Source organism: Papaver somniferum, chromosome 9, assembly GCF_003573695.1.
Source record: "Papaver somniferum cultivar HN1 chromosome 9, ASM357369v1, whole genome shotgun sequence".
Taxonomy (NCBI): domain Eukaryota; kingdom Viridiplantae; phylum Streptophyta; class Magnoliopsida; order Ranunculales; family Papaveraceae; genus Papaver; species Papaver somniferum.
In genome coordinates, this window is record NC_039366.1 from 125,865,346 (window position 1) to 125,891,260 (window position 25,915).

The following is a 25,915-nucleotide window of genomic DNA, read 5'->3' on the forward strand; positions in this document are numbered from 1 at the left end:
GAGAAGGCTCTCAAGAATAATCAAACTAGGTGCAATTAAAGTTTCAACAATCGTTAATCAATTAAACTAATAATCGAAAACTAAAATAACAATGCAATTATCTAGTTTCCCACCGACGGTACTAGTAGAGATTCTTGATCCCACCAGAAACTACACAAGTGAAGTTTGCCTGGCTCTTAAGATGGTTCGCAAGAAATGCAAACTCAACTATTTATAGACCAAGGTTGTTTGGAAAACAAGGAAATTCCAAAACCGGAAATATTCTCAAGATATGCAATAAATACTTAATTTCGGTTTTCCTATTTCCAACTAATATCCAACCTATAATTCTGAAATCTCTCATTAAAAAATATATAATATTAGTTTAGCACTTAACTAATACTAGTACAACCGTTTCCACGGTGGAAGGGCCGACCGAAGAACTTGACGAAATAACACCACTACGTGATATTGCACGGATTCAGATTTGTAAAGGATTTTTTTTTTAAAAGAGATGTTTAGGAAAAATTGTAAAGGAGATTTGATATGTTGTTATTTGATTTTCTAGGGATCGAGTTCAAAACTAAACTTTCCACGCCTCAAAATCCTAAATCCCAAGATATCAGCCATAGGTGTACTAACTAAACTTTTCTAGCAGTAGCGAAAACGAAATTTTACAAGTCATTTTCTTTTATACAAGGCTATTCTGACTGGTTGTCGGACTCTGCGAAGACGTTAGTTTCTGTGGGAATTTAGGTTGAGACAGTAGCAGGCTGATCAGGTTGGACTGGTAATGGCAGCAGTTCGAGTTTCTTCTTCTCCTTCATTCCATATAGATGCTGAGACTTTGAGTATTTGGAAAATCACATGCAATTCGTAAGACAGAAATATTGGCACAGTTAAAGCCATTGTGGCAACTGTGAATGCAGCTTGGAACATGATATGATCACCTAGAACTCCACTCAGACGCCACCACATATTATTTGCTTTTTGTGCTTTCTTCGACAGTTCTCTGCCAACGTTAGCAACAAGAAAGAGAATAAGTGAAAAGAAATGGAAGAATAGTACCTATGAAAATTTAGGATGTGTAAACTTGGTTTTCGTCAAATGATTCAAATTGCAACCCCTAGACCAGTTTTCCTAATGTGTGACAACATCCTGTATCTCAAAGATAAAAATGACCAGGGAAACTGTATCTCGAACTTTGCACTCAAATGCAGAGCATGCTTGTATTTAGCAACTATCGTAATCTGGTACTGCAAATGCTCTTGCTTCCAATTATGAGAGACAAAACAAACCAAAATAACAGATCATGAATTGTACTTCTATGCACTTGATTGCAATCTCACAAAATGATCCATTGAATAACAGTTCAAACAATTGCTTAAGGACTAAAGAAGGAAGCTACCAACGAATACGAGGTCCACATAACTGGAAACACATTGCTTGTAGAATCTATCAAGTTAATAAAAAAGATGTTTATTAAGTCTCCACACTAAAGCCTCTTTCTCTTCTACTCTAACAAACCAAATAAATCGAGACACGCAACAAGTTTTTCATCTCGAGGTCCACTTAAAAGTAAGTTAACAAAAACAAAACACACTACAGTTTCAATTTTTGTCTTCAATATAAAATCAAAAGCTAAACCCCTCCACAGCTTATAACGAAACAAGCATAAATAAAAATTTGAGAAAATTCAGTGTTCACCAGGAGGTAGTAATGCCATTTCTTGAACCGATAGTATATCCATCTCATCGGCAAAAGCCTCAAACACAATTACACAATAAGAATACACAAGTGCAAAAAAGACAATAACCATTCAATCACGCAGGTTGTATCCAGAGATAAAAAAATATGTTATTTATCTAGTATTAGTTTAGAACCAAGGAAGATGGACACAGCAAAAAACTTACTTGGCGAACCCATGCTCTAAGACCTCTGTCCCACTTGTACACAGTTCCATCATCATCAGTGAATTCTTCCTCGCCATCAGGTGGTGTGGAAGGCCTTTCATCAACACCCCCCTCCAAGTCTTTCAAGTGATCTGACCCACCAACATCATTTAATTTTGAGCCATGCTTCAAAGCCTCAGCTTCGAGTTCCGCTTTCCTAACCTCCTCTTGCCATTTGGCGAACTCATCATCATTGTCAGAAGTCGTTGTTGTAACATGAATAGAAACATATTCAGATATCTGTCATATGCAACTTTCATATCTAAACCAAAGTTGGTACATAAACTCACCTGTAATAGCAGATACTCCTGTGAACAGTCAGGGATCGATGGCAACGGCAGTCATTCGGCTCTTCCTTCAGCCCATAATAGCGTACACTCGGAGATGTATCCATTCTTGAAATGCTCTGCTCAGGCGAAGTAAATACAACTAATTAGATGCTTCAATAGCTCATAAGAGCATTATGAACATGATACATATGTAACAATTGTCCTGAAACCTTGATAGGTTACTGGTGTACTGAAAATTCAAGAACAAAATAAAGCAGTAAATCTGCATTCGTTTTTACAAAAGAAACTACATTTTGGCATTAATATTGTATTCCATAATAATGCCAAAACAAGATACAGTTCATCTCACAGATGCCCACTTACTGAATTTTCAGAACAAGGCCAAATTCCTGCTCAACATGATATGATAAGCACATAAGGGCAAAATACATGAGTTTCAAATAGCATCCCTACACCAACAAAAGAGAGAATGCAGTAAATTTACTAACAGAACCCAACCTACCTTGTAATTCTGAGAATGCATATGGACCAACACCTGCTCAGTCAATTACTCTGTAGCTTCATAACCATTTATTCTCAGCTTCAACTCGACTGCAAATAACCATACTTGCCTGTATCTGCTCAGTCATCACCAGCAGCTAGAATCCCATTGCCATTTCACACTCAATTAACCATTTAAGTTCTGTTTCTATACACCAGTACCAATTCCGCCTGTTAACTCTCAACTGCATAACCAGTTACCAAGACCAACAGTTCATCTTCTCTTCCTTCCAGTCTCCATCTTCCCTGTAACATCTCAATCTTCACCTGATCTAGCTCACCACCAAATTCAGCTTCACATACCCAATTATCCTTTCATCTCAGAACTTCAACTCATGTTCTCGATCTCCATCTCTGTCTCGATTACAGAATCATCATAACTCAAACCCTAATTTCTTTTAACAATCAACAATTCCCTGTTTCCTCTTTCTTCAATTCGGTATCAGCACCACTCAAACCATTTGAATCAGCACCAAGTCCCCTTTCTGTTCTACATTCAACTTCAGAAATCCATCAAACCCTTGAAATCAATCATCTTCAGAAACAGATTTGTCTCTATTTTCTTGTTTAAGTCTATGCGTCACTCACAGGTTCGAGATAATAATCAATACCAATATTTGTGGATGGTGATGGTGGTGGTGGTGGACTGAAGAAGAAGATGGAGCAGTTTCGATATGAACTTGGAGGAAGAAAAAAACTGAAGGAGAAGGAAGATAAACGAAAAAAAATAAAAACTAAAAACTTTGTGGTGCCTGGGGTTCGAACAGGGGATTCTTGGTTTTTCAGCATGGACCATTCTCAATCTTTTTATGTCAATTTATCACTTAGATTTGACAAAAAAGTGGTCATATAAAGTCCTTCCTTGCTTCGCTCGGTCTGCCCAATAACTTTTCAAGAGATATGTCTTGATTTGCTGGAAAATCAAAAGCATATAATCGAAAATTCTTAATTAAAAGATTCTCATTATTTCAGATTGGGATCACCTTGAGTATCAAGGAATATCATTGGACAACAAAAGATAAAAATTATACTCGTGTCCAAATAATGTCAAGGAACTTTTATAATTAGCAAACCCTAATTTCAAAAACACAAAACCGTTAAATAATATGTGAATATGAAGGATCGGTTTTGCTCTTGGGACCAGTTCTACCATGATTCCTAACATAGGTTAATATCAGTTCTACCAAGTCTCCAAATATAGGTAGGGATCGGTTCTACCATGACTCCCAATAATAACTAGGATCGGTTCTACCAAGACTCCCAATATAGGTAAGGACAGTTCTACCATGACTCCCAACAATAGCTAGGATCGGTTCTACCATGTATCCCAAAATAGGTAAGATTCGGTTCTACCAAGGTTCTCAACATAAGTTAAGGTCGGTTCTACCGCATATCCCAAACTAGGAAAAAAAAAGATCGGTTTTACCATAACTCTCAACATAAGTCAAAATTAGTTCTATCAAAGTTATTACCCAGCTTCGAATTAGTCATCCAATGATCCATGAATTTTGTTTTTTTTCGATATTGTACTAATTTGTAACTTGTTATCATTATGCTGAACTTTTGGGTGAATCTTTATTTTGAAAAGCAATTTCAGAACATAAGTTGAAGTAATTGACTTGCGAAACTTTTCATAGTCGAAAATGATCTTGACTTGCGAAACTATCATTTTTCTGAAGAGGTTAAAGAATTGTATCATGAATCATGACGCTAGTTATAAGTTAGGCGGTGCTCTTTTTCATAGAATAGGGGTAGCTATCCAAAAGGGTGTTGGTGCCCAGCTTGTTTCCAGGCTACCCACCAACTTTTTGTCAAATGATTGTAATTATTTAATAGAGTGAACTCTTTTAAGTAAAAATAATAATACCTTAAGTAAAAAAAATCTTACCGGTTAAGGTAGTTTGTTTTCTATCTTACGACCGATCCTAAAAGTAAGACCGACCCCGGGACCAATCCCTTGTGGCGAGCATCGATTCTAACCATGTCTAAGTTGTTTTGCATTTTAAGTTTTTTTGTTATCTTTACGGGATTATGCATATATTGAGATGTGCACGACTTGGACTGAAAATGATCATAAATGTCGACATAATGTTGAACATGTGCAAAACTCTAATATATAATTGTTCAAGTATATTATTTTGATACTCAATACAAGATCCCACAATATCAATTTTGAATATAATTTAAGGAATCGAAAGTATATACCTTCTAATTCCATAGGACTGCATGCACTACAGGGGGAAAAACACTTTTTACGACTCTAACTTCACGACGTTTTCAGTATATGTAGTAAAAGTTACAGTTTTTACTACTTTTGTCCAATGAAACATCGTAATGTATTATTAATTCCAATTTTTAGGATGAAGAGTTGTGACCAGTAAAATATTTGACGATGTTTACTGTAAAAGTAGTAAGTACAGTTTATAACGACTTTTTATTAGAGTCGTAAGACACTTGGGATTTTAACTCAGGCATTTCCGGCGTAAGTTTTAGATTTTTACCGATTTACAAGTCTTGTACAATTTTTCGATCACATTGACAGGTCGATGATGAGTACTTCAAATTGCATCACTTTTCCTGTATTTCATATATACAACTATAATACATTTCATCATTCATTAATTAAAACATTTTGATCCATATTCCAGTTTGTTAGAGCATAGTTCCGTTGAAATCACCAAGCGTTGGTATGTCAAGTTTGGTTGTCATATTTTAGTGTGTAAGAAATCATCTAAAGTCGCTTGATTATATACTAGAGTCAACTTCGTTTATGTTAGAGCACTGCTCGGTCGAACTCGCAATCGTTGTTATCTCAAGCTTGTTTGTCAATGTTAATGATCAAAACTATAAGTCTTGATTTCTAGTCTACCTATAGTGATGTCTCAGACTAGGATAGATTGTGTAGTTGAGCGTTAGACTTCGCGGCGTTCATCAATTGAAGACGAAGAACTACTAAGGAAAGCTTGTGGAACTTCATCAACAAAAGGTAAGTGGAGACTAAAACTCATCTATCACTTGGAAAGTCTATTTATACTATATCTCCTATATTGAGACAAAAGTCGTATTACCATATAGTTACATTTGAGATTTCGAGTTGAGATTAACTCGCTTACATATTTCTCGAAATATGTGTTGGTAAGCTTTCGCTTCAACTAAGTTCATCTTATATTCTTGACGAAAGTCAAAATATAATTATGTGAAAGTCGTCGAGTAACATCTTACATGGTTTGTGTGATATAATCATTTGGTTAGACTTGGAATGTTTCGTTATGATTATTTCAATAACTTGAAAATTGTTTTGATGCTAATAGTGTGTGAAAACGGCTATTGTCATCCTCTAAGAAAGTTTCAATGATTGAAATAGAGTTTAGAATACTTAACAATCATTGGATTATGAACATAGTGTGAATTCTTGCATGTATGTGATCCATGACCGGAACTAATGTATGCATACCCGTATGCGTACTTGTAGTTGTGAAATTCCGTGTACCAAGTACACATACCGGTACGCATACTTGCGTAAGGTATAGGTCCGAGAATTTCTGCTAGGTTTTAAAGTGTACTTAAGTATGCGTAACCGTTCGCATATGATGAGCACGAAAGTGCGACACATTTTCACCCATAAATACATTAGTTGGGACTCATTTTATCACTAATAAACTTGTTTGTAGGTGTTTTTGTGAAATAAGCTCTTTTGGAGAAAGTTGCTCGAAAAGTGGTTTTCGTACCCCGAAGGACACGTGTTATTCGGACTCTCATCGTTGGATAAGGGGCACCTCAATTACTAAGGGGCACCCCAGGTCACCCCAAAAGGCATCTGCTATTCGCACCCCAGTTCAGGATAGGGGCACTTCATCTTCAACAATTCAAATTTTGAGTTTTGGAGGGAAATTTTGAACTTCACGGAACAGAATTAGGGTTTGTGTTTGTGGTGTGAATAATGAGATTCAGTCGATGAAACTTCTTGGGTGAGTCTGTTAAAGCTTAACAGGGTTGGTATGATTGATGGAATTCATAAACTTTGGCTGGGTTTGCTTGAATCATGGATCTGAAGCAACACAGTTTTGGCGGGAAAGTTGTTCTTCACGGACCAGAATTAGGGTATGAGAATTCGAAGCTTTGTAGTGAGATTTAATGGCTATACTTGTTTGGGATAACTCCATTAGGTGAAACATGGCCGGTAAGGGTCTTAGAATCAATCCAGGTTGGCTGGATAGTTGGATCCAAAGAAAACAGGGTTCACGGGTTTGACTGTATCTACGTGTATTTGTGGAAGTGATTTGGCTGAAATTTAATCGGATTTTTGGTCGGAATTGGTTGCAGAATGACCTGTTTCATTCAAACAGGGAAGGTATGTGTGTTGGAATTGATCAAATATGGATGCAACGTGGAGATTGGTTGAAACAATGAAAGAATATTCTCGAGAGATATTTTTGGTATTTTGTTGAGATATTCTTGGTGGTAGCATGTGGCTGGATGGAGTTCAATTCATTCAAGAGTCGTGTATCAAAGTAATTGGAACATGTCAATACCAGCAGAGCGCGTGAGGAGATAAAAAAAGGAAGAAAATACCCGTACCTTGCATGGAGAATAATCAAAAATATTTTTCATTTACTCGAGAGATTTGGAGTCGCTATGGGTATAAATAAGTTGCTGGGAATCCTAGAAGGATATAGAGTGATCGGGGGAGGCTACTGATGAGTGCTAAAAAGTGCATATTTCTATATATTTTTCTTGGCATTTAACTCATCTTTTGTGCATTAATTCTACATTTTATCCCACATTCTGTATTTTCATTGTTTTCAAGAATAAATATTTTTATTAATTAATTTTACATTTTTAGGTAATAAATAAAGTTGGATGAATTGCGGAGCAAAAAGAGCAGAAAAGTGGTGGAAGCCAAGAGGAATCACACAAGGAAGCCGCGAAGAATGTTGTGCACAAGACCAAAAGGCTAGAAGTGGGCTTGAAGAGGAAGAATTGTTCTTAAAGAAGATATGGGCTTGGCATACCCAAGGTCCAAAACCCTTACCCAAACCCATTTCCTATATCCATACCCGTTTCCCTTTCTAGCCGTCAGATTGGATCATCTCAGCATCCTATCGCAGCATTGTCAGTACATCAAAGTCTGAAGCTCCTGTCTAACACTACAGCACCTAACCCCATCTTGAGCCGTCAGTTTCGTTGTATCAGGCATCCGACGGTCGATACCAGCCTATTCACTTGTAGCCGTTAGCTCTATCTATCATTTCCGCATCCCACGGCTCAGCTTCGCTGGACATCGAATTGGCTACACCCGCTTCACACTGTAACAACCTACACCTATACCCATCGCCAAACACTCCCCTCCTTCTTTCCATCGAACCCATCTTCTTCCTCCCACTCCCTCTGCAACTACTCCACTGCCACCACCAACTCCGTCTGCACCTTCCATACCGCCACCACCTTCATCATATCACTCTAACAACCAACACCCATCACTCTATCTACCTATTACATCAACCTCTCGATCTTTTTCTCTTTGAAACCCTAGTTTTAGGGGTTGATGAAATAGGTTAGGTTAAAGATGAAATTGGAAGCAACAGGAGATGTAGGAGACGCACAACAGGGATGGGTCGAAATCAAAATCAAATTTCAGAGAGTTGGTATGATTTAATTTCGATTTAGGTGAAACCCTAATTTTTGGGGATTTTGATATTTTTATGTTGCAACTATAAATAGGGATGTGTGGGTGTTGTAGAAGGTATGCCTGGATTAGCCAGAGCACCACCAAGAGGCCTGGAATAGCCAGGACCTCAACTGTTAATGTTGTTTCAATTTCAGTTCAAGTTCAGTTCAATGTTTTAAACAATTTCAATTCCATTGTCATTTAATTTCATTATGTTCTAACTCCATTTGCTAGGGGTTAGATGATACTCTTGAATTGTAAGCTAGGATAGTCCTTGTTCATGTCACTGTTCTTGTAGTGCTGAAACTAAGTAGGATTGATAATTGGCTAGTTGAGTGAATGCACCTGTGATCAGCTGTGCTGTAAGAAGACAGCTGATTCTAGGGGTGTAAGAGTGAGAGTAGCTAAGGATTCAGTCCATTTGAAGGACTGTGCTTAATTGAAGTAGGGAAGTTAGTAAACTTAGTGATCAAATGCACCTGTGATTGAGTGTGCTGTAAGAAGACACTCAATGCTAGGGGTGAACTAGAGAACTTAGGGGATTAACCTTCCACCAATGCGGATTGCTAGATAACTGGTTGAGCAAACAAGCCTGTGATCAGCTGTACTGTGAGAAGACAGTTGATGCTAGGGGTAAGTTAGTAAGATTAGTTAAGTAAATCATCCATAATCTTCCCTGAGATGAAGCAAGAACATGATTTGATTAGGATCTGCCTTAGTTTAGGATCAAGAAGTGGCTTCAAAAGCCCTAGCATGTTCCTGTTTACTTGCTTTACATTCTACTGTTTTTCAGTTCAATCACTGCCATCATCTCAAGTGTGTTTTAACACAACCAAGACTCTTTGTTACAACTCAGTTTTAGTGAAACCTTAAGCTTCGACTACACACACCTTGTCCCTGTGGATCGACCCGTATTTGCATTGTTCTACACCTCGACACCGTGCACTTGCGGTATTAGTTTGTAGGTCTTTTTAGAAGCCTACCAAGTTTTTGGCGCCGTTGCCGGGGACTGGTGATGTGTTGAAGTTGTTTTCTTGCTTACATTTCTGCATCATAACTTGCATATTCATCTTTGCATTGCATTCCTGCATGAGCATTTAGTGTAGCATCTAGTGTAATTTTCCTGTTCTTTGTAGCTTGCTCTTAACTGATAACTCTGTTGAGTAACAGGTGCCTTCTCCAACTGACCTGTTGCTTGCCAAGGACCTGTTGCTGCTTTACCTGTGCTCAACCCTTGGTGCTGCTGTGGCTCCTGCTGTTGCTGGCTGCCTGGTGCTGTTGCTGTTGTACTCCTGTTGCTGTTCCCTGTTCCTGTTGCTGCTGCTAGCCTCTGCTGCTGCCAAGACTGCTGCATGTTGCTGCTGCTGAGTGCTGTGTAGCCCTGCTGTTGCTGGTGCTACTGTGCTGCTGAGGAGAAAATCACAAGCCCAACTGGGCCTGCTGAAGTTGCTGCCAAGCTTAACAAGTTGAGCCAAGCCCAACTGGGCCTCAACAAAGACAAAAGCTTAGGATGATCCAAAGCCCAACTGGGCTTTTGCAACCAAACTGAGCAGCTGGGCTGTGCTTAAGCAAGTAAGCCTAAACCCATTAAGAGAACCCAACCTGTGGGCTTCCATTTTTAATTTGTGGGCTTGTAATAATTTTTTCCATTTTTCTGTTGGGTTGTAATTAATTTCTTGTGGGCTTGTTTGTTTAATTGCTTGTGGGCTTGTGGTGTTAGATTGATTTGGGCCTGTAGTTTTAAATTAAAAAAACTGAACTTTTAAAAGCCCAACTGGGCCGCAGACCAAACAAGCAACAATTGGGCTATCTCAAAAGCTACATTGGGCTTCAGTTTGCATACACATTGTGGGCTTGTTCACCTTCCCTTGGCAAAGCAATTTCTCCCACCAATGTGGGCTTGCTCCCAATACTAAAACCAAAATTTTTGCTCCCAATTAAAAAAACCAATTTTTTCCCAAAAATCCAAACCCATTAAGAACCAAATTTTGGGCTTTGTAACATAGTTACTTAGTTTTTGAGCCAAATCATGTCTAGATCTTGGTCTACAGTTGGGGAATACAACAAATCCCTTAGAGAACTTGCGTATGGACATACTCCACGTTATGACCCTCCCATAGACCATGATGTCAATAGTTATAGGAATTATTATGGACATTTTCAAAGTCCCGAGCCTCAATCCATGAACCCTAATAACTATTCACACATGCATCATTCATCGCAACGTGAAAATGAACATTTTGCTAGTGCCTCACTCACACAATCATCACTGATCGATCAATTAGAAGCCCGAATCGCAGCTTTAGAAATGCAATCACATGAGGAATCTGTCACATCTAATTTTCTTAGGCAACCTGAAATCTATGCATGTCCCGCATGTGGTAGTTTAGACCACCCTGTTGAGAATTGTCATATTTTGCATAATTTTAGGCAATCTAGAGAAAATCCAAGGTATGAAATGCCCATAAATTGTGAGAATGGTAGTCATTGGGACCATAATCAATCCTTTGAGGGTTGCGATCAATATTTTGTAAACCCTAATGACCATGCACACATGTACCACTCACCACAATTTGAACATGAAGAATTTTGTACTCCCATGAATTTAGACTCCACCACAGAAGCTTTCAGACTCAGTGAGCAAAACTTTGATAGATCTACATCACGAATTCAGGCATGTTTAGATCAGATTTTGCTTCACCTACAAAAGGAGGAAATTCATGAGGAAATGTATGTTGTCCCTAATGAAGTGTCTAGTCCCATTCATGTAAATGATGTTGAATATGAACCTAATTTAGAGGAACATGAATCGACTAATGACACCACCACTGTTAATGAGGACCAATATGCATGCTACCATGATGATGATTATGATGATATGTTAGAAGAACATGAAAATATTGTGGAACCTGTTGGTTCAAAAACATATGGCTTCTCGCCCTCGACCTTCATGAATGTTGTTCTTTCTAATACTCATTGTAATTCATATGATTTTGATATTGACATGGGGTTCGTACAATTATTCTGTGAAGATGAGCATGACATAGGAATAGTTGAATCTTCTGTAGACACTAATGTTAATATGCATGAAAATATAACTGATGTGTCTGATTCTCTACCTAGGTCACATTGTGATATTTCTCCTGATTTGCTGATGCATGAGAATAAATCTGTTGATGATGTTGATGACTCTGATTGTGATCTTGCCAATTTGTTTGATGATTGTGAGCATGTTGTGACACGTGTAGAAGACTTAGGAGATGTTGATGTGATTAATAATGATGTGCCTATCGTCCTGCCTGAGTCACAATCTAATGGCCTTCCTCCCAACCTAGATTTGGTTTGTACCCATATTGTCAAACCAATTTTTCTGAAAATTCCTAATCTAGAGTTGGAACTGTGTGCTTCCCAAGTCCTTTTGGACTATTTTGCATCTAAATACAATACTTTTAAGGAGCCACATTTGGAATTAGCATGTTTGCCCGTCCCTACCAAAGTTCATTTCGAGCTAGACCTTGTGCATGATGAACCCCCAAAACTGCGAGATTTTGTATCCAAAATTTTATCTGTTGAAAAATCCAGGTTTGGGGGTAGCTCATTTTGTTTCACAGTTTCACTTGCGTTTCTTTCCTGTTATATTTGTGTGAAGCTTTTGAAACCTCTACACTTCGTCTTTTGGGTTGATCCTCAACTCTTTAGATTATTGGTGTATGGTGAATTTTTTGTACATAATCCAGTAGATAAATTTTTTTTTTAAAAAAGAAAAAAAAAAAAAAAAAACCTTTTGTTCCTTTTGTATATATTTTGCTAATCCAATATGATCTCGGCTGACATATGTTGGATTCTTGCCTTGAATAACGGAGTTCTAATCTTGCTTTCGCCGAAATCGGGTATTCTCTTTCCTTTTTCTCTACTCAGCATAATCCTCTTCATATGTTGTATTATAATTCTTTACATCTTTTGAAACATTGAGGACAATGTTTAGTTTAGGTTTGGGGGTATAGAGTAGATATCCCGATAACATGCTATATTGAAAAAATTGAACTCTTCCTTTTTGAAAAAAATGAAAATAAAAAATTAAAAATTGAAAAAAACATAAAAATGGAGCTCATTTACCTTGAAATGTTGACTCTTGTGCAAATATGTAATTATTAGGAGTCTTAGTCTAGATATTTAGGCACCCTGATTCTAGCACAATTCACATAGTGATAAGAAACTTGCACGCGCACGATCTACCAATACATGTATAGCCTCATCCTTGAGGTGTTCTATCGGAAGTTTTAGTTGCCAATCACTTTAGAATACTGAAGGAAACTTGACTAGCTTGTTCTTTGGTTGGTTGGGATAGAAGGTGGAGGTTACATTAAGAAAACAACCATCGAATTTAACTGGGTGCATCAAAAAGGGCTACCTCTTGCAAAGTCATGTAATTTTTTTTTCCTTTTGTATGTATCAAAAGTGTTGCTTGTTAAAAAAAAAAAAAATGTAATATTCAGAAAAAAAAAAATCAAAAAAAAAAAAAAAAATCAAAAAAAAAAAAATGAAAAAAAATCAAGTATTTATCAATTCCATCCTCTCTTGTTCCAAAAAAAAGAGAGTAGTCAATGTAAATAAGAGTCATGTAAAGAGTCATCTTTTGTGTTTATTGTAATAAGCAAGGAGGGTGTATGCCATTGATGTACAACGAGTAATTGTGAAACCTCCTACTCATTCACAATTCTCGTAAAGTCCGGACAGCTAGCTAGATTTCGACCTTGGTTCTTAGCCTGAGAAACTATCTCTTGGTGATTAGTAGTCATAACATCCGATCTTTCTTTACACATGTGTAGATACACTTTACACTCTTATCACATGTCTTTATTTGTTATCAGTGCTAGGATTGTGCCTTTGATAGCTAGATTGACATCTCCATTTTGCTGTGAGCTTAAACTGACTTGCACATGTCACATTTGATGGAATCTGAGCTTATATTTTGACCTAGAACTTTGTAGGTACGTTCTAAGCAAACCTTCACGAGACTTCACTCGTCCACTAGGGACACTTAGTGGTTTAAAAGGCTTAGTGCATACGCTAAATGCATTCGAGAGACCAGCGACAGTGGTATAGGTAGGATTTCCTTAGTTTTTTTTACTTGAGGACAAGTAAAATTCAGGTTTGGGGGTATTTGATGAGTGCTAAAAAGTGCATATTTCTATATATTTTTCTTGGCATTTAACTCATCTTTTGTGCATTAATTCTACATTTTATCCCACATTCTGTATTTTCATTGTTTTCAAGAATAAATATTTTTTTAATTAATTTTATTTTTAGGTAATAAAAAGTTGGATGAATTGCGGAGCAAAAAGAGCAGAAAAGTGGTGGAAGCCAAGAGGAATCACACAAGGAAGCCGCGAAGAATGTTGTGCACAAGACCAAAAGGCTAGAAGTGGGCTTGAAGAGGAAGAATTGTTCTTAAAGAAGATATGGGCTTGGCATACCCAAGGTCCAAAACCCTTACCCAAACCCATTTCCTATATCCATACCCGTTTCCCTTTCTAGCCATCAGATTGGATCATCTCAGCATCCTACGGTCGCAGCATTGTCAGTACATCAAAGTCTGAAGCTCCTGTCTAACACTACAGCACCTAACCCCATCTTGAGCCGTCAGTTTCGTTGTATCAGGCATCCGACGGTCGATACCAGCCTATTCACTTGTAGCCGTTAGCTCTATCTATCATTTCCGCATCCCACGGCTCAGCTTCGCTGGACATCGAATTGGCTACACCCGCTTCACACTGTAACAACCTACACCTATACCCATCGCCAAACACTCCCCTCCTTCTTTCCATCGAACCCATCTTCTTCCTCCCACTCCCTCTGCAACTACTCCACTGCCACCACCAACTCCGTCTGCACCTTCCATACCGCCACCACCTTCATCATATCATTCTAACAACCAACACCCATCACTCTATCTACCTATTACATCAACCTCTCGATCTTTTTCTCTCTGAAACCCTAGTTTTAGGGGTTGATGAAATAGGTTAGGTTAAAGATGAAATTGGAAGCAACAGGAGATGTAGGAGACGCACAAGAGGGATGGGTCGAAATCAAAATCAAATTTCAGAGAGTTGGTATGATTTAATTTCGATTTAGGTGAAACCCTAATTTTTGGGGATTTTGATATTTTTATGTTGCAACTATAAATAGGGATGTGTGGGTGTTGTAGAAGGTATGCCTGGAATAGCCAGGACCTCAACTGTTAATTTTTTTTCAATATCAGTTCATTTTAATCTTCAGTTGTTTCATCAAATTCATCATGTTCTAGTTTAATTGCTAAGGGGGAGATGAAATCATGATGCTTCTGCTAATTTAATCCAAGCTAGATATTGTGCTTGTTGTGCTGAAATGTTTAGGATAGTCTTAATCAAAGCACTTTAGTTGTGATTAGAACATCCTTTAGGTTGTTAAAACACCTAAGTGGCTTCTCTGCGGGTAGTTGCAGTGTGAGAGCCCCAACTACCACAAGGTTTAGAATTATCTTAGTGTCTTTAGCCTCCTTTCTAACCCAACCCTTTGATGAGCAGCAGGCATAGAACCTCCACTGCCATCTAGTTAGTCAGTTGAGCCAAGAAGCTCACTGATAACTATAAAAGGGACAAGAGCAGTATTGAACTGAGATTGCCTTAGCATAGGTAAAATGGTGGATTTGAAGCCTTAGCATGTTCCTGTTTACTTGCTTTACATTCTACTATTTTTCAGTTCAATCACTGCCATCATCTCAAGTGTGTTTTAACACAACCAAGACTCTTTGTTACTACTCAGTTTTAGTGAAACCTTAAGCTTCGACTACACACACCTTGTCCTTGTGGATCGACCCGTATTTGCATTGTTCTACACCTCGACACCGTGCACTTGCGGTATTAGTTTGTAGGTCTTTTTAGAAACCTATCAGCTACAGAGTCGAGAGAATTGTTGCAGATTTCTCTGCAGCAGCAGCAGAAAAACAGTGAAGAACGAAGAATATTGACCCACACAAGCAGTCGTTTATGCTACATTGAATACGACAGTCGCAAGACAGTCTTATATGCTACAGTGTTAACGACCCACAGCCGAGGGTCGTAGTTCTCTGGTTTGTAACAAATATAATTGTTACAAACCCGGTTTTGAATTATTTCTCCTTTTTCATCATTTGTAAACACCCTTTGAGCAATAATAATGATTTTTGAGCGTGTTTCCAACAACATGATGAGCTAGACCCCATCATTGGGACAACGGAGGAAGCCGGACTTCATACTTGGGTGAATTTGTTTTATTTTCTATTTGACTTTTGCACTTAATTAAAATAGAATTATGATTTGAAAAAATTAGTTATTATTTTATTAGATGGGTCATGCTAGCTTAGATGTTTGATGTCCCATGCTTACGATTTATAATTAATGTTTGGAGAATCTACCTTGGCAAGAATAAGAGTCGATGTTTTTTTATTTGTCGAGCGATAATTGTTTGAGAATGAACAATTGAACCTATTGATATGAGTTTGGCCGAATCCTAGACCCAGTAACTCTCTATTTTATTCCTTTAAAATTAATCTTAACAAGTCTTAGAGTTCGAATCTTTACTACTACAACAACCACAATCAAAAATATTATCAGCATACTGGCGAACCCAAACTCAGACCGGCTACTTAGGTATGCGTACCCGTATGCATACTTGAGTGGTTAAAGTTCTAAAATCGGTTGGCTCATGAACTAATACATGTATATATTAAGGAGTGCATTCTTACAAACCTTGGATATAATGTTCATGAATTGATTCGAGTGAATCAAACCGATTTTTCTCAACTGTGTTCTTGTATACTTCTATGAGAATATGGCAATTGAACAACTCTTTAAATAGTTTCATTTGAGTCATTTGAACTAGTTATGGTTAAGATGAATAAGGTTGATATGAGAGTGTTCATATAGCTAACCTTGGTTAACTACTGTTGAGCCAACATGGTGTACACGTTTAGGTACAGTTACTTAAACCTAAATGAAGGTACATTTAATTTGAGCATAACAAGCTAAGTTCGATCTAACACTTGAAAGATATTAGCTTGAATCTAATCAGGTTTTCATCTAACGGTGAATATTGAATGCTTTGTTACCAAGATAAGTTATATTGCAAACCCTGATTTGAAAACTATGTAAAGGCAACTGGGAAACCTAATCCCCACACCTCATGTGTGAAAAAGTGGGGGTACAACAACCACACCCAATATTTCGCTTAGCAATCTGTATGGACAAACACCAATATACTTTCTAGAGAATCAACTAGACAGTCAGACTCAATCTAGATAAAAAGTATATCAAAGAATTTATATTTCAATCTCTCGATTTGATATATACTCAAGCAAATAGAAATCTGCGAGTCTTTATCAAATACTAGAGAGATAACTTGGATGGTACCAAAGACCAATATCTAAGTGTCAATCAATTTAAAACAACAACCAAAAGGTCGGATATTCTAATTTATTGAACAACGCACAACCTGTGATATTTCAATTATATAACAAAATATAACGCGGAAAATAAATAACACAGACACCAAAATTTTGTTAACGAGGAAACCGCAAATGCAGAAAACCTCGGGACCTAGTCCAGTTTGAACACACATTGTATTAAGCCGCTACAGACACTAGCCTACTTCAAATTAACTTCTGTCTGGACTGTAGTTGAACCCCAATCAATCTCATACTGATCCAAGGTACATTTATGCTCCTACGTCTATGATCCTAGCAGGATGCTACGTACTTGATTCCCTTAGCTGATCTCACCCACAACTAAGAGTTTTTACGACCCAAAGTCGAAGACTTTAATAAACAAATTTGTACCACACATAAAAGTTTACGGTAATAGATAAATCCGTCTCCCACGAATATACCGACGAGTTTTGTTCCATCTTTTGATAAATCAAGGTGAACAGGAACCAATTGATAAACCGGACTTATATTCCCGAAGAACATCCTAGTATTATCAGTCACCTCACAATAATCTTAATCGACGCAACGAAAAAAGATATTGCGGAATCACAAACGATGAGACGAAGTGTTTGTGATTTCTTTTATATCTTGCCTATCCGAGATATCAATCTCAAGCCAATTATTACAATTGTACTCGTACGATAAAAACAGCAAGATCAGATCACACAACTATAAGAAAATAGTATCGGTCTGGCTTCACAATCCCAATGAAGTCTTTAAGTCGTTAACCTGGTTTAGAAGAAGTAACCAAAGATTAAAGGAGAATCGACTCTAGCTTAGCACAACTAGTATCACACAGAAGGTGTGGGGATTAGGTTTCCCAGTTGCTAGAGTTCTCCCTTATATAGTCTTTCAAATCAGGGTTTGCAATCAATGTTAGCTTGGTAACAAAGCATTCAATATTCACCGTTAGATGAAAATCTGATTAGATTCAAGCTAATATATTTCAACCGTTAGATCGAAAACTAGCTTGTTACACACAAATGAAATGCACGTTTCTAGGCTTGTGTAACCGTACCCAAACTTGTACATTTGTTGGTTCAACAATTGTCAACCAAATGATTAGCCATATGATCACTTTCATATCAACCATATTCTTCTTCACCATAACTAGTTCAAGTGACTCAAATGAACTAGTTAGAGAGTTGTTCAATTGCAAGGAAATCTTATGTAACTACACAAGACACAATTGAAGCAAAAACGATTTGATTCACTCGAATCGGTTCATGAACTATATAGCCACGGTTTGCAATTTGAATTCCTTAGTTTATATAAGAATAAGTTCACAAACATCGTTTTTAGATATAACCTACTCAAGTTCGCGGACTGGGTTCACGGACTTAAGTTCCTGGACGGAGTTCACAAACTCCAGCTGAATTTCTCGGGTCAAGAACTTCTGCCAGTTCACGGACTGAGTTCGCGGACTTGGATCACGCCACCATTCCGGTTCTATTGATCAACAAAGTTCGCAAACTTCGGTTCAAGGAATAAGGACTTATACATATATGTGTTTCCACAACAATGCTTATATCCTCCAATGGTTATATAATCTAAACTCTCATTTCAATCATTGAAACATTCTTAGAGGACGTTGATATTCTATAGTTGTTATTCACAAATTATTTTTCGTCAAAGTAAGCAATTTTCAAAGTGATTGAAACTTGTCATGACTTTCGTCACTAGGTAAAGATGAACTTGGCTAAAGCGAAAGCTTACCAACACATATTTCGAGAAATAGATATGTGGGATAAACTCAGCTCGAAATAGCAAATGTGTATAATCTAAGTCTATATAGCAAAACGACTTTTGTCTCAAGATAGGAGATAAATAGACTTTTGAGTGATAGATAAGTTCAAGTCTCCAAATACCTTTTAGTCGATGAAGATCCACCGGTTCCTTGAGTAGTCCTTCGTCTTGTATGATGATTTCCATGGAGTTCTTGAGCTCAAATACACTTTCTATCCTAGTCTGAGACCTTAGCTATAGTAGACTGAAAATCAAGACTTATAGTTTTGATCACTAACATTGACAAACATGCTTGAGATAGAAACGCATGCGATTTCGACCGAGCAATGCTCTAACAATGTGTGATACTAGTTGCATAAGCTAGAGTCGATACTCCTTTAACCTTATGTTTTTCATGAAACCCTGTAGGTTAACGACTTAAAGACTTCATTGGGATTATGAAGCCAGACCTAACTATTTCCTCTGTAGTTGCGTGTTCTTATCTTACTTGTTCTATCGTATTGAGTACTATCTTCTCTAAGATTTTTTCAAGATTATATCTCTGATAAGTAAGATTAAAAGTAGTCACAAACATCTTCGTCTCATCGTTTGTGACTCCACAATATCTTGTTTCGCTACCATACGATTAATATTATTGTGAGGTGATTGACAATATTAGGTTGTTCTTCAGAATATAAGTCCGGTTTATCATTTAGTTCCTGTGCACCTTGATTTATCAAAAGACGGAACAAAACTCGTAGGTATTTCTGTGGGAGACAGATTTATCTATTCTAATAGACTTTTCTGTGTGGAACAAATTTGTTTATTAAGTCTTCGACTTTGGGTCGTAGAAACTCTTGGTTGTAGGTGAGATCATCTAAGGGAATCAAGTGCGTAGTATCCTGCTGGGATCAGAGATGTAAGGAGCACGACTGTACCTTGAATCAGTGTGAGATTGATTAGGGTTAAACTACATTCCGGTCTGAAGTTCATTGGTAGTAGGCTAGTGTCTGCAGCGGCTTAATACAGTGTGGTGTTCAAAGCTAGAATAGGTCCCGAGGTTTTTCTGCATTTGCGGTTTTCCTCGTTAACAAAATTCTGGTATCTGTGTTATTTCTTTTCCGCATTATATTTTGTTATATAATTGAAATATCACATGTTGTGCGTTGAATCAATCGATTGGTGAATCCAACCTTTGGTTGTTGATTGAAATTGATTGATCCTTGAACATTGGTCTTTGGTACCATTCAAGTTATTTCTCTTATATTCAACCGGGCTTGCAAATTCTTATTTGCTAATTGCAGATTACATTGAGAGATAGAGATATAAAACTATTTGATATACTTTTCTATAGATTGAGTCCGACTGTCTAGTTGATTCTCTTGAAAGTATATTGAAGTTTTTCTATTCAGATTGCCAAACGAAATATTGGGTGTGGTTGTTAGACCCCCCGCTTTTTCAATTGGTATCAGAGCAGGCAAACACGTTAAGACCTCATAAGTCTGTGTTTGTAGCGATCTGAGTATGGGCGATTTTGCCTCTAAACACGCTTCACCAGAAATGGATAAACTCAACTTCGAGCGTGTTCTAGAAACCATTGATATGGTTGAGAATCCTAATTTAAAAAAATTCATCAATATTCTTTGTCTAGAAAAACATCGTTTGATAAGGAAAATTGATGGACTTCATTGCGAGATTTATATAATAAATTTTGAGCTTTGAGAACGTTCTGAAGAGGTTGTTGATCTCCAAATGAAGTTGGATGAACAAATCCGGATCAACTCTGATCTTGTTGTAGAAATTGCAAAAATTAAGGATTTGAAACTGTAAAGTCATCTTCAATGGATTTGAGTAACTCCTCTAATTCTTCATTGAAGAATTGTCGTATGTCAGGTGATAAGCGAGGTTTTGGCTTTGTGAAAACTGAAAGTGCTCAGAATTCTTCGAACAAGAATAAAGATTTTAGTACATGCGTGTTTTGTGGTTCTCGTGATCACTTTCATCATTTATGTTTGTCTTTTAGAAAAAGATTAAATGTTGCACGCACTACACCAAATTCCCGGATTCGTAACAGCAATTCGTAACGGCTTATGGCACGTTACGAATTTCCCGTTACAAAAGATTCGTAATAGGAGGAAGCCGTTACGAATTTTTGAAAAAATTAGTAAATGTGATGAGCCGTTACAAATATTTTTTATAGGCGTGCCTGCCACACGCTTCGTCACACCTTGGTCGTAACACCTGGAATCTGTGAGTGTGCCATTCACATGCTCGCGATTGATTTTCCACCCAAGAATCCTTGAACTAGAGGATATTTCCTCCCCTCCCCTAACCTAGATAATCTTCTCTCGACTTTTCCTTTTCACTTTCTTTTCTCCTCCTGCGCCTCTCTTTTCTTCCCTATCAACTGCAGACTAATATAATCTGATATTTGGAGAACTGATCTATAATCATCTGCTCATCGAGTTTAGGATTTCGATCTGTTTAAGTTATCATCAGTTTCTTCGATTTTAGGGTTCATCATCCATTAAATCAGATTTTAGAGTTTCATTTTAGGGTTTTTTTCTTGATTTGGTTGCGATTCGGGAGAAATGGAAGGTAAATTCTCCTTCAATCCCTCTTTCTGTATCATTAATTTCTGTTATTTTTTGATTTTTTGGTGATTTTTTGAGGCTGAAATCAATTCTTTCGATTTTGATTTACAGTTTGTTGCTGAGGGGTATTCTTTGGTAAAGAGCTTGTTGAAGATCGTTACTCTGGTGTTGAAGTTAGGGTTACTCTTATCATCCTGTGAGAAATGAAATCATCATCAGATCTAACTCAAGGTTTTGATTTAGTTTTTTGATAAATTCGAATCTGAAAGTAGAGTTTTTAATCATACTGTGTAATTGAATCTGGGTTTTTTTTTTTTTTTGTTTTAATTGAAGGAGTAAGTAGGTGATCGAAGAGAACATAGATTGAAAATGGTGGAGAAGCATATATCTTGTTGTGAGTATTATCTTCTGTCAACTTCAGTTTTGGTGCTTTGCATGGTTGGCTAGCTACAGTTCCTTTTTAAGCTTGCTCAGCTTATGTCGGTGATGTACGATATCTGTTTGGCAACATCAACTCTTTTTAAGCTTAGTAATTACAGCCGACAATACTGCACCATTTCAAAATAATAAATGTATGACCTTATTGTTTAATTAGCCGACTCTTCGTACTTGTTTGTGTCCTATAGATGTGCAGCAAAGTCGTCCCACCTTCTTCCGTTATGGAAGCTATTGTCTTGAGATGCCACGTAGTAGATGATGAGACAGGAAATCTTTCTTGGCAAGGACGTGCTGATTTTTATCTAAGGTGCATTTTATCCAGTCTTCCTTGGGAGGAGCTGGGTTAGTTGAGGTACTGGCATCCTGATATGGAACTTATGGTTGTGGTGCCATTTATTGTTTGTATAGTATATGTGGTTTACATTTATTCCATCCTGATATGGAATCGTTGTTTAGGGATATACGTGTATCGACAGGCAAACACAACCATATATACTAGTGGATCTGTTCATATTTTGACATGGTTTACTTAAGAAAATGTTCGGTGTAACCCCCTTATATGATTCTCAATGTGGCCGATTCGTAAGAAATTGAGATGTCACTCTACAATTCTAGCAGAAGGAACTTGGAAAAGTAACTTCGGTTTCCGTTTTTACCATACACATCTGAACACTTCAACATACAGTTGTATGTTTAATGATATAATGCATATACAGGAGCTATATAGGTTCTACATCTCAAACTTAGATACATGTACCCGCACATTGTCTATTACATTGGTTGCTCATCTGCCTGAAATGGTTAAGCCTTCTTAAGGAACTTGGTGTTGCAGCAAGTTCCCGATGAGATTGAAAGGGTTATGGTTGGTATTGAAGCTTACTTGAGCATTAGGAAGCGTACTTATTATATTGGTGTCTCTGTTTTTGAGTTTGATGATGAAAGTGTGAAAGCTCGTAATGAAAAGGTATATTTTGTTTAATTACCTCGCAATCTAGTAAATTATTGGTGATTCTTTTTGTAATTTGTAATCCAATCTATCTGTTTTGGTTGGATTTCTGGTACAATATGCTTGTTTCTCAAGCTTACTTGTTGTTATTATGTTCTGTACAGGATTTCTTAGAAGATTTGTGGGATAGGATAAAAGTGTTGCCCAATAGTTGATGGAAAGTCGACAGTGGTATGAATATCAGTTCACCTATCTTTTTGTGTAATTTTTGTTTCGAGCTTGTTGAAGTTTCTTATTTTGTTTCTTATTAGGTCGCTTGTAATTTGTGAAAACTTCTGTGCTATATCACTTTGACATTGGGGTATGTAGGTCCAAAGCTGATCTAGAGGTACTAATAACCAATTATGTATCGTTTTGCTGTTTTTTGTCTCGCAGCTGCTACTCCCTGAACCGCCCTTCAACCGATGTACTACACTTTAGTTATTATCGACCTTTGCAAGGTAGAATGACACCTATCCTCTTGATATTTGTTGTTTATTTTAGTTTTATATTGTTGGTACTTGACCCTTTTCCTTCTTTGTTATGCTTTACATTACTCTACATGAATAAAAGAAAATAAGTCTTCAATTTCAAGACAAAGTTAGTTAAAAATGATATATATTCGCAGTGTCTTTATCTTAAGATAATTAAAGTTCCGAGTAACCCATAAATCTATTTAACATTTGATTTTCAATTTTATTTTTACCTGCTTAGGCTCTTCCTGGGGCATTTCCAGCAGTGGTGGCTGGAGCAGTTCGCGCTCTCTTCGAGAGGATGGTTGATCTGGATATCGAGTGCAGGATGCGGCTTATCCTATGGTTTTCACATCACTTGTAAGTCCAAACTCTCTTCATTTTAAGCAAGTTTTCAATGTCTAATTGGTGGAATTTCTAGGTTGCCTTTCTGGCCTCTGCAGTAGGGACAAGAGTTTCCGCAGCCTGTGCACATGCATCATTAACAGAATTGTCCAAGGAGGAAAACCAGCTAGTCACAAGATCCAAACAAATGGATCTGAAGATAGGTGCGAACATGCAATCCATAAGTGGCTCTAATTATTTATTTTTTTTACTGGTCAAAATGTTGTCTAGTGATTGATTCTTCTTGAAGGTATTTCGTATTATCTTTTTGCTGCAACTATTTGTATGAGTCTGTTAGAGACTATTTGGAGTAGAGAAGGTGGACATCATGGATCACCCACAAGTTAAAGCCACCAAAAAGGTTGGTGTTTATAGCTGCATTTGGTCATTTTCTTTGTTATTTTATAGATATTATGAGCCTTAGTATTCCACCCGACAAGGAAATTTATTGATGCGAGTGTTTATCTTCGTCCATTGAAATGAGATGTTCTTAGGCATTTGAAAATTGAGTTTTATGAATTGCAGAAAACCAGGTTGTACAAGATGGAATTAATGCTCTTTCCTCTGCTCCTTTGTCCACTCAAAGTGTAAAAGTTGCTGCAAAAGTTGGCCTAGCTGCAGCTGCAATGAAAGCAAAACTGTTTGCAGATCATGAGGAGCGCGAAATACAGAGAATGGCAGCCTGTATAATTAATCATCAGGTAAAGTAGTTTGAGTCTCAGCCTCTTTGGTGGAAATGATTAATGGGAGTCTTTGCTAGAATCAGAATTACGTCTCAATCTAGGGAGTACTAGAACATTGTGCTAGCTGGAAGTTAACTCTTCAGTTGAACTAATGTGTATGAAGAAATAATTCTATCTTACCCAATTTCATCCGAACTAATGTGTATGGACTGAGTATTCGTTTAAGATTTCTTTCATTTCCTTGTTCCGAACTATTTCATGAGTTTTGGTTGTTGGTGACTAACTCGCTTGCTATATTCACGCAGCTAAAGAGGCTCGAACTGAAGCTGAAGCAGTTTGCGGAAGTGGAGACCTTGCTGATGAAAGAACGCAAGCAAGTATAAAAGGCAAGGCAGCGGCTAGCAGCTGAAAGAGTCCATATCATATCAACGCGTTTTATGTGTTCCCTTGGAAATTTGGAACCTAGTAGGTTTCTATGTGTTCCCTTGGAAATTTGGAACCTAGTAGGTTTCCATGTATTCCCTTAGAAATTTAACACTTGGCAAAAAAAAAGGTTGGTACTTAGATAAATTTCAGTTATTTGATTATATGAATATGATATGAATAGATTGAAGAAATTGTTGTTGAGTGTGGTTATGAATGCATTGAAAGGTGTATGCAGGGTATTGAATTTAGAATTCCGGCTTATTTCCGGTAGAAAATGAACTGCCGGTCAGCCTTGACCTGGTCAAGGTTGACTGGCAGTATTTTTTTTGTTGTTACAAAAAAGTTCTTAACGGCTTGAAGCTGTTACAATATGCCACGTAGTAACGGATGTAAGCTGTTACAATGTGCCACATAGTAATGGCTTAAGGACGTTACGATAACTCTGTTACCAAAAAATTCGTAACGGCCCCCAGCTGTTACTACGTGGCAAAATAGTAACGGCTGACACCTGTTACGGGTGCCGTTACAACCCAAATTCGTAACGGCCATAAGCCGTTACGAAAAAAATGTAACGCCCCTTTTTGCAACAGGAGAGCCGTTACAACCCTTTTTAGTAACGGCTCATGTATGTTACAGATCCCAGAATTTGGTGTAGTGACGAAATTTTTACAAGAATGTTGTACAACTTTTGTCTGCTCTTAAAAGACAATATTTACTAACAAGAAAGCCTAATTGGGTTAGTAGTGCTAGTATGGGAGCTTTTGCTCTGAAATCAACATCACCCTTTCTATGGTTTCTTGATAGTGGATGTAGCAGACATATGACTGGAGATCTCTCGTGGTTTGTCAACACAAGCGACTTTGATGGTGGTCTAGTAACATTCGGTGATGGGAGCTGCTGCTACATAAGCAAGAAGGGGACGATCAAATTACCTGGTGTTCCCAAAATTCATGATGTAGTATACGTTAAAGGTATGACTAATAATCTTCTTTCTGTTAGTCAAATCTGTGACAAAGGCCATAAGGTTGTCTTCCATGATAATGGATGTAGCATTGTAGACAAATCTGGAAAAGTGATTTTTCAAGGATCACGTGGCAAAAATAATTGTTATCTGTTGGATGCTCAGTTCAGTAATTGTTGCAATATGACTAAGGTGGAATCTACACATCTTTGGCATGAGCTTTTTGGTCACATCAATTATCGTTTTCTAACTAAGATCTTTTACAAAGAACTTGTTAGAGGTGTTCCCAAAATCAATGCTAAGATTAAAGGTGT

At 37.4% G+C, this 25,915-nt stretch overlaps 1 protein-coding gene and 1 long non-coding RNA gene across 3 annotated transcripts; one reads left to right on the forward strand and one right to left on the reverse strand.

The window, feature by feature from the left end:
- Positions 1-496: 496 nt before the first annotated feature.
- On the reverse strand, positions 497-3,464 carry LOC113308204. Of its 2 annotated transcripts, XR_003339570.1 has the most exons (3): positions 2,724-3,464; positions 1,893-2,337; positions 497-991 (listed from the first exon to the last, which is right to left on the reverse strand). XR_003339570.1 is itself a non-coding variant. In XM_026556681.1 (2 exons), exons 1-2 carry the CDS (start codon positions 1,991-1,993, stop codon positions 757-759), a joined length of 336 nt encoding a protein of 111 aa, XP_026412466.1. In that variant the 5' UTR covers positions 1,994-2,333; the 3' UTR covers positions 497-756. The 2 variants fall into 2 exon arrangements, 1 of the variants encoding a protein (XP_026412466.1); XM_026556681.1 differs by lacking the exon at positions 2,724-3,464 and having other exon boundaries at positions 1,893-2,333.
- Positions 3,465-21,060: 17,596 nt separating this feature from the next.
- Positions 21,061-24,912, forward strand: LOC113307767. The gene is made up of 10 exons (XR_003339313.1): positions 21,061-21,255; positions 21,363-21,482; positions 21,585-21,645; positions 21,878-22,653; positions 22,800-22,866; positions 23,071-23,135; positions 23,389-23,507; positions 23,569-23,892; positions 24,057-24,232; positions 24,520-24,912. It is a non-coding gene; the product is annotated as an uncharacterized LOC113307767 (long non-coding RNA).
- The last annotated feature ends 1,003 nt before the right edge of the window (positions 24,913-25,915 follow it).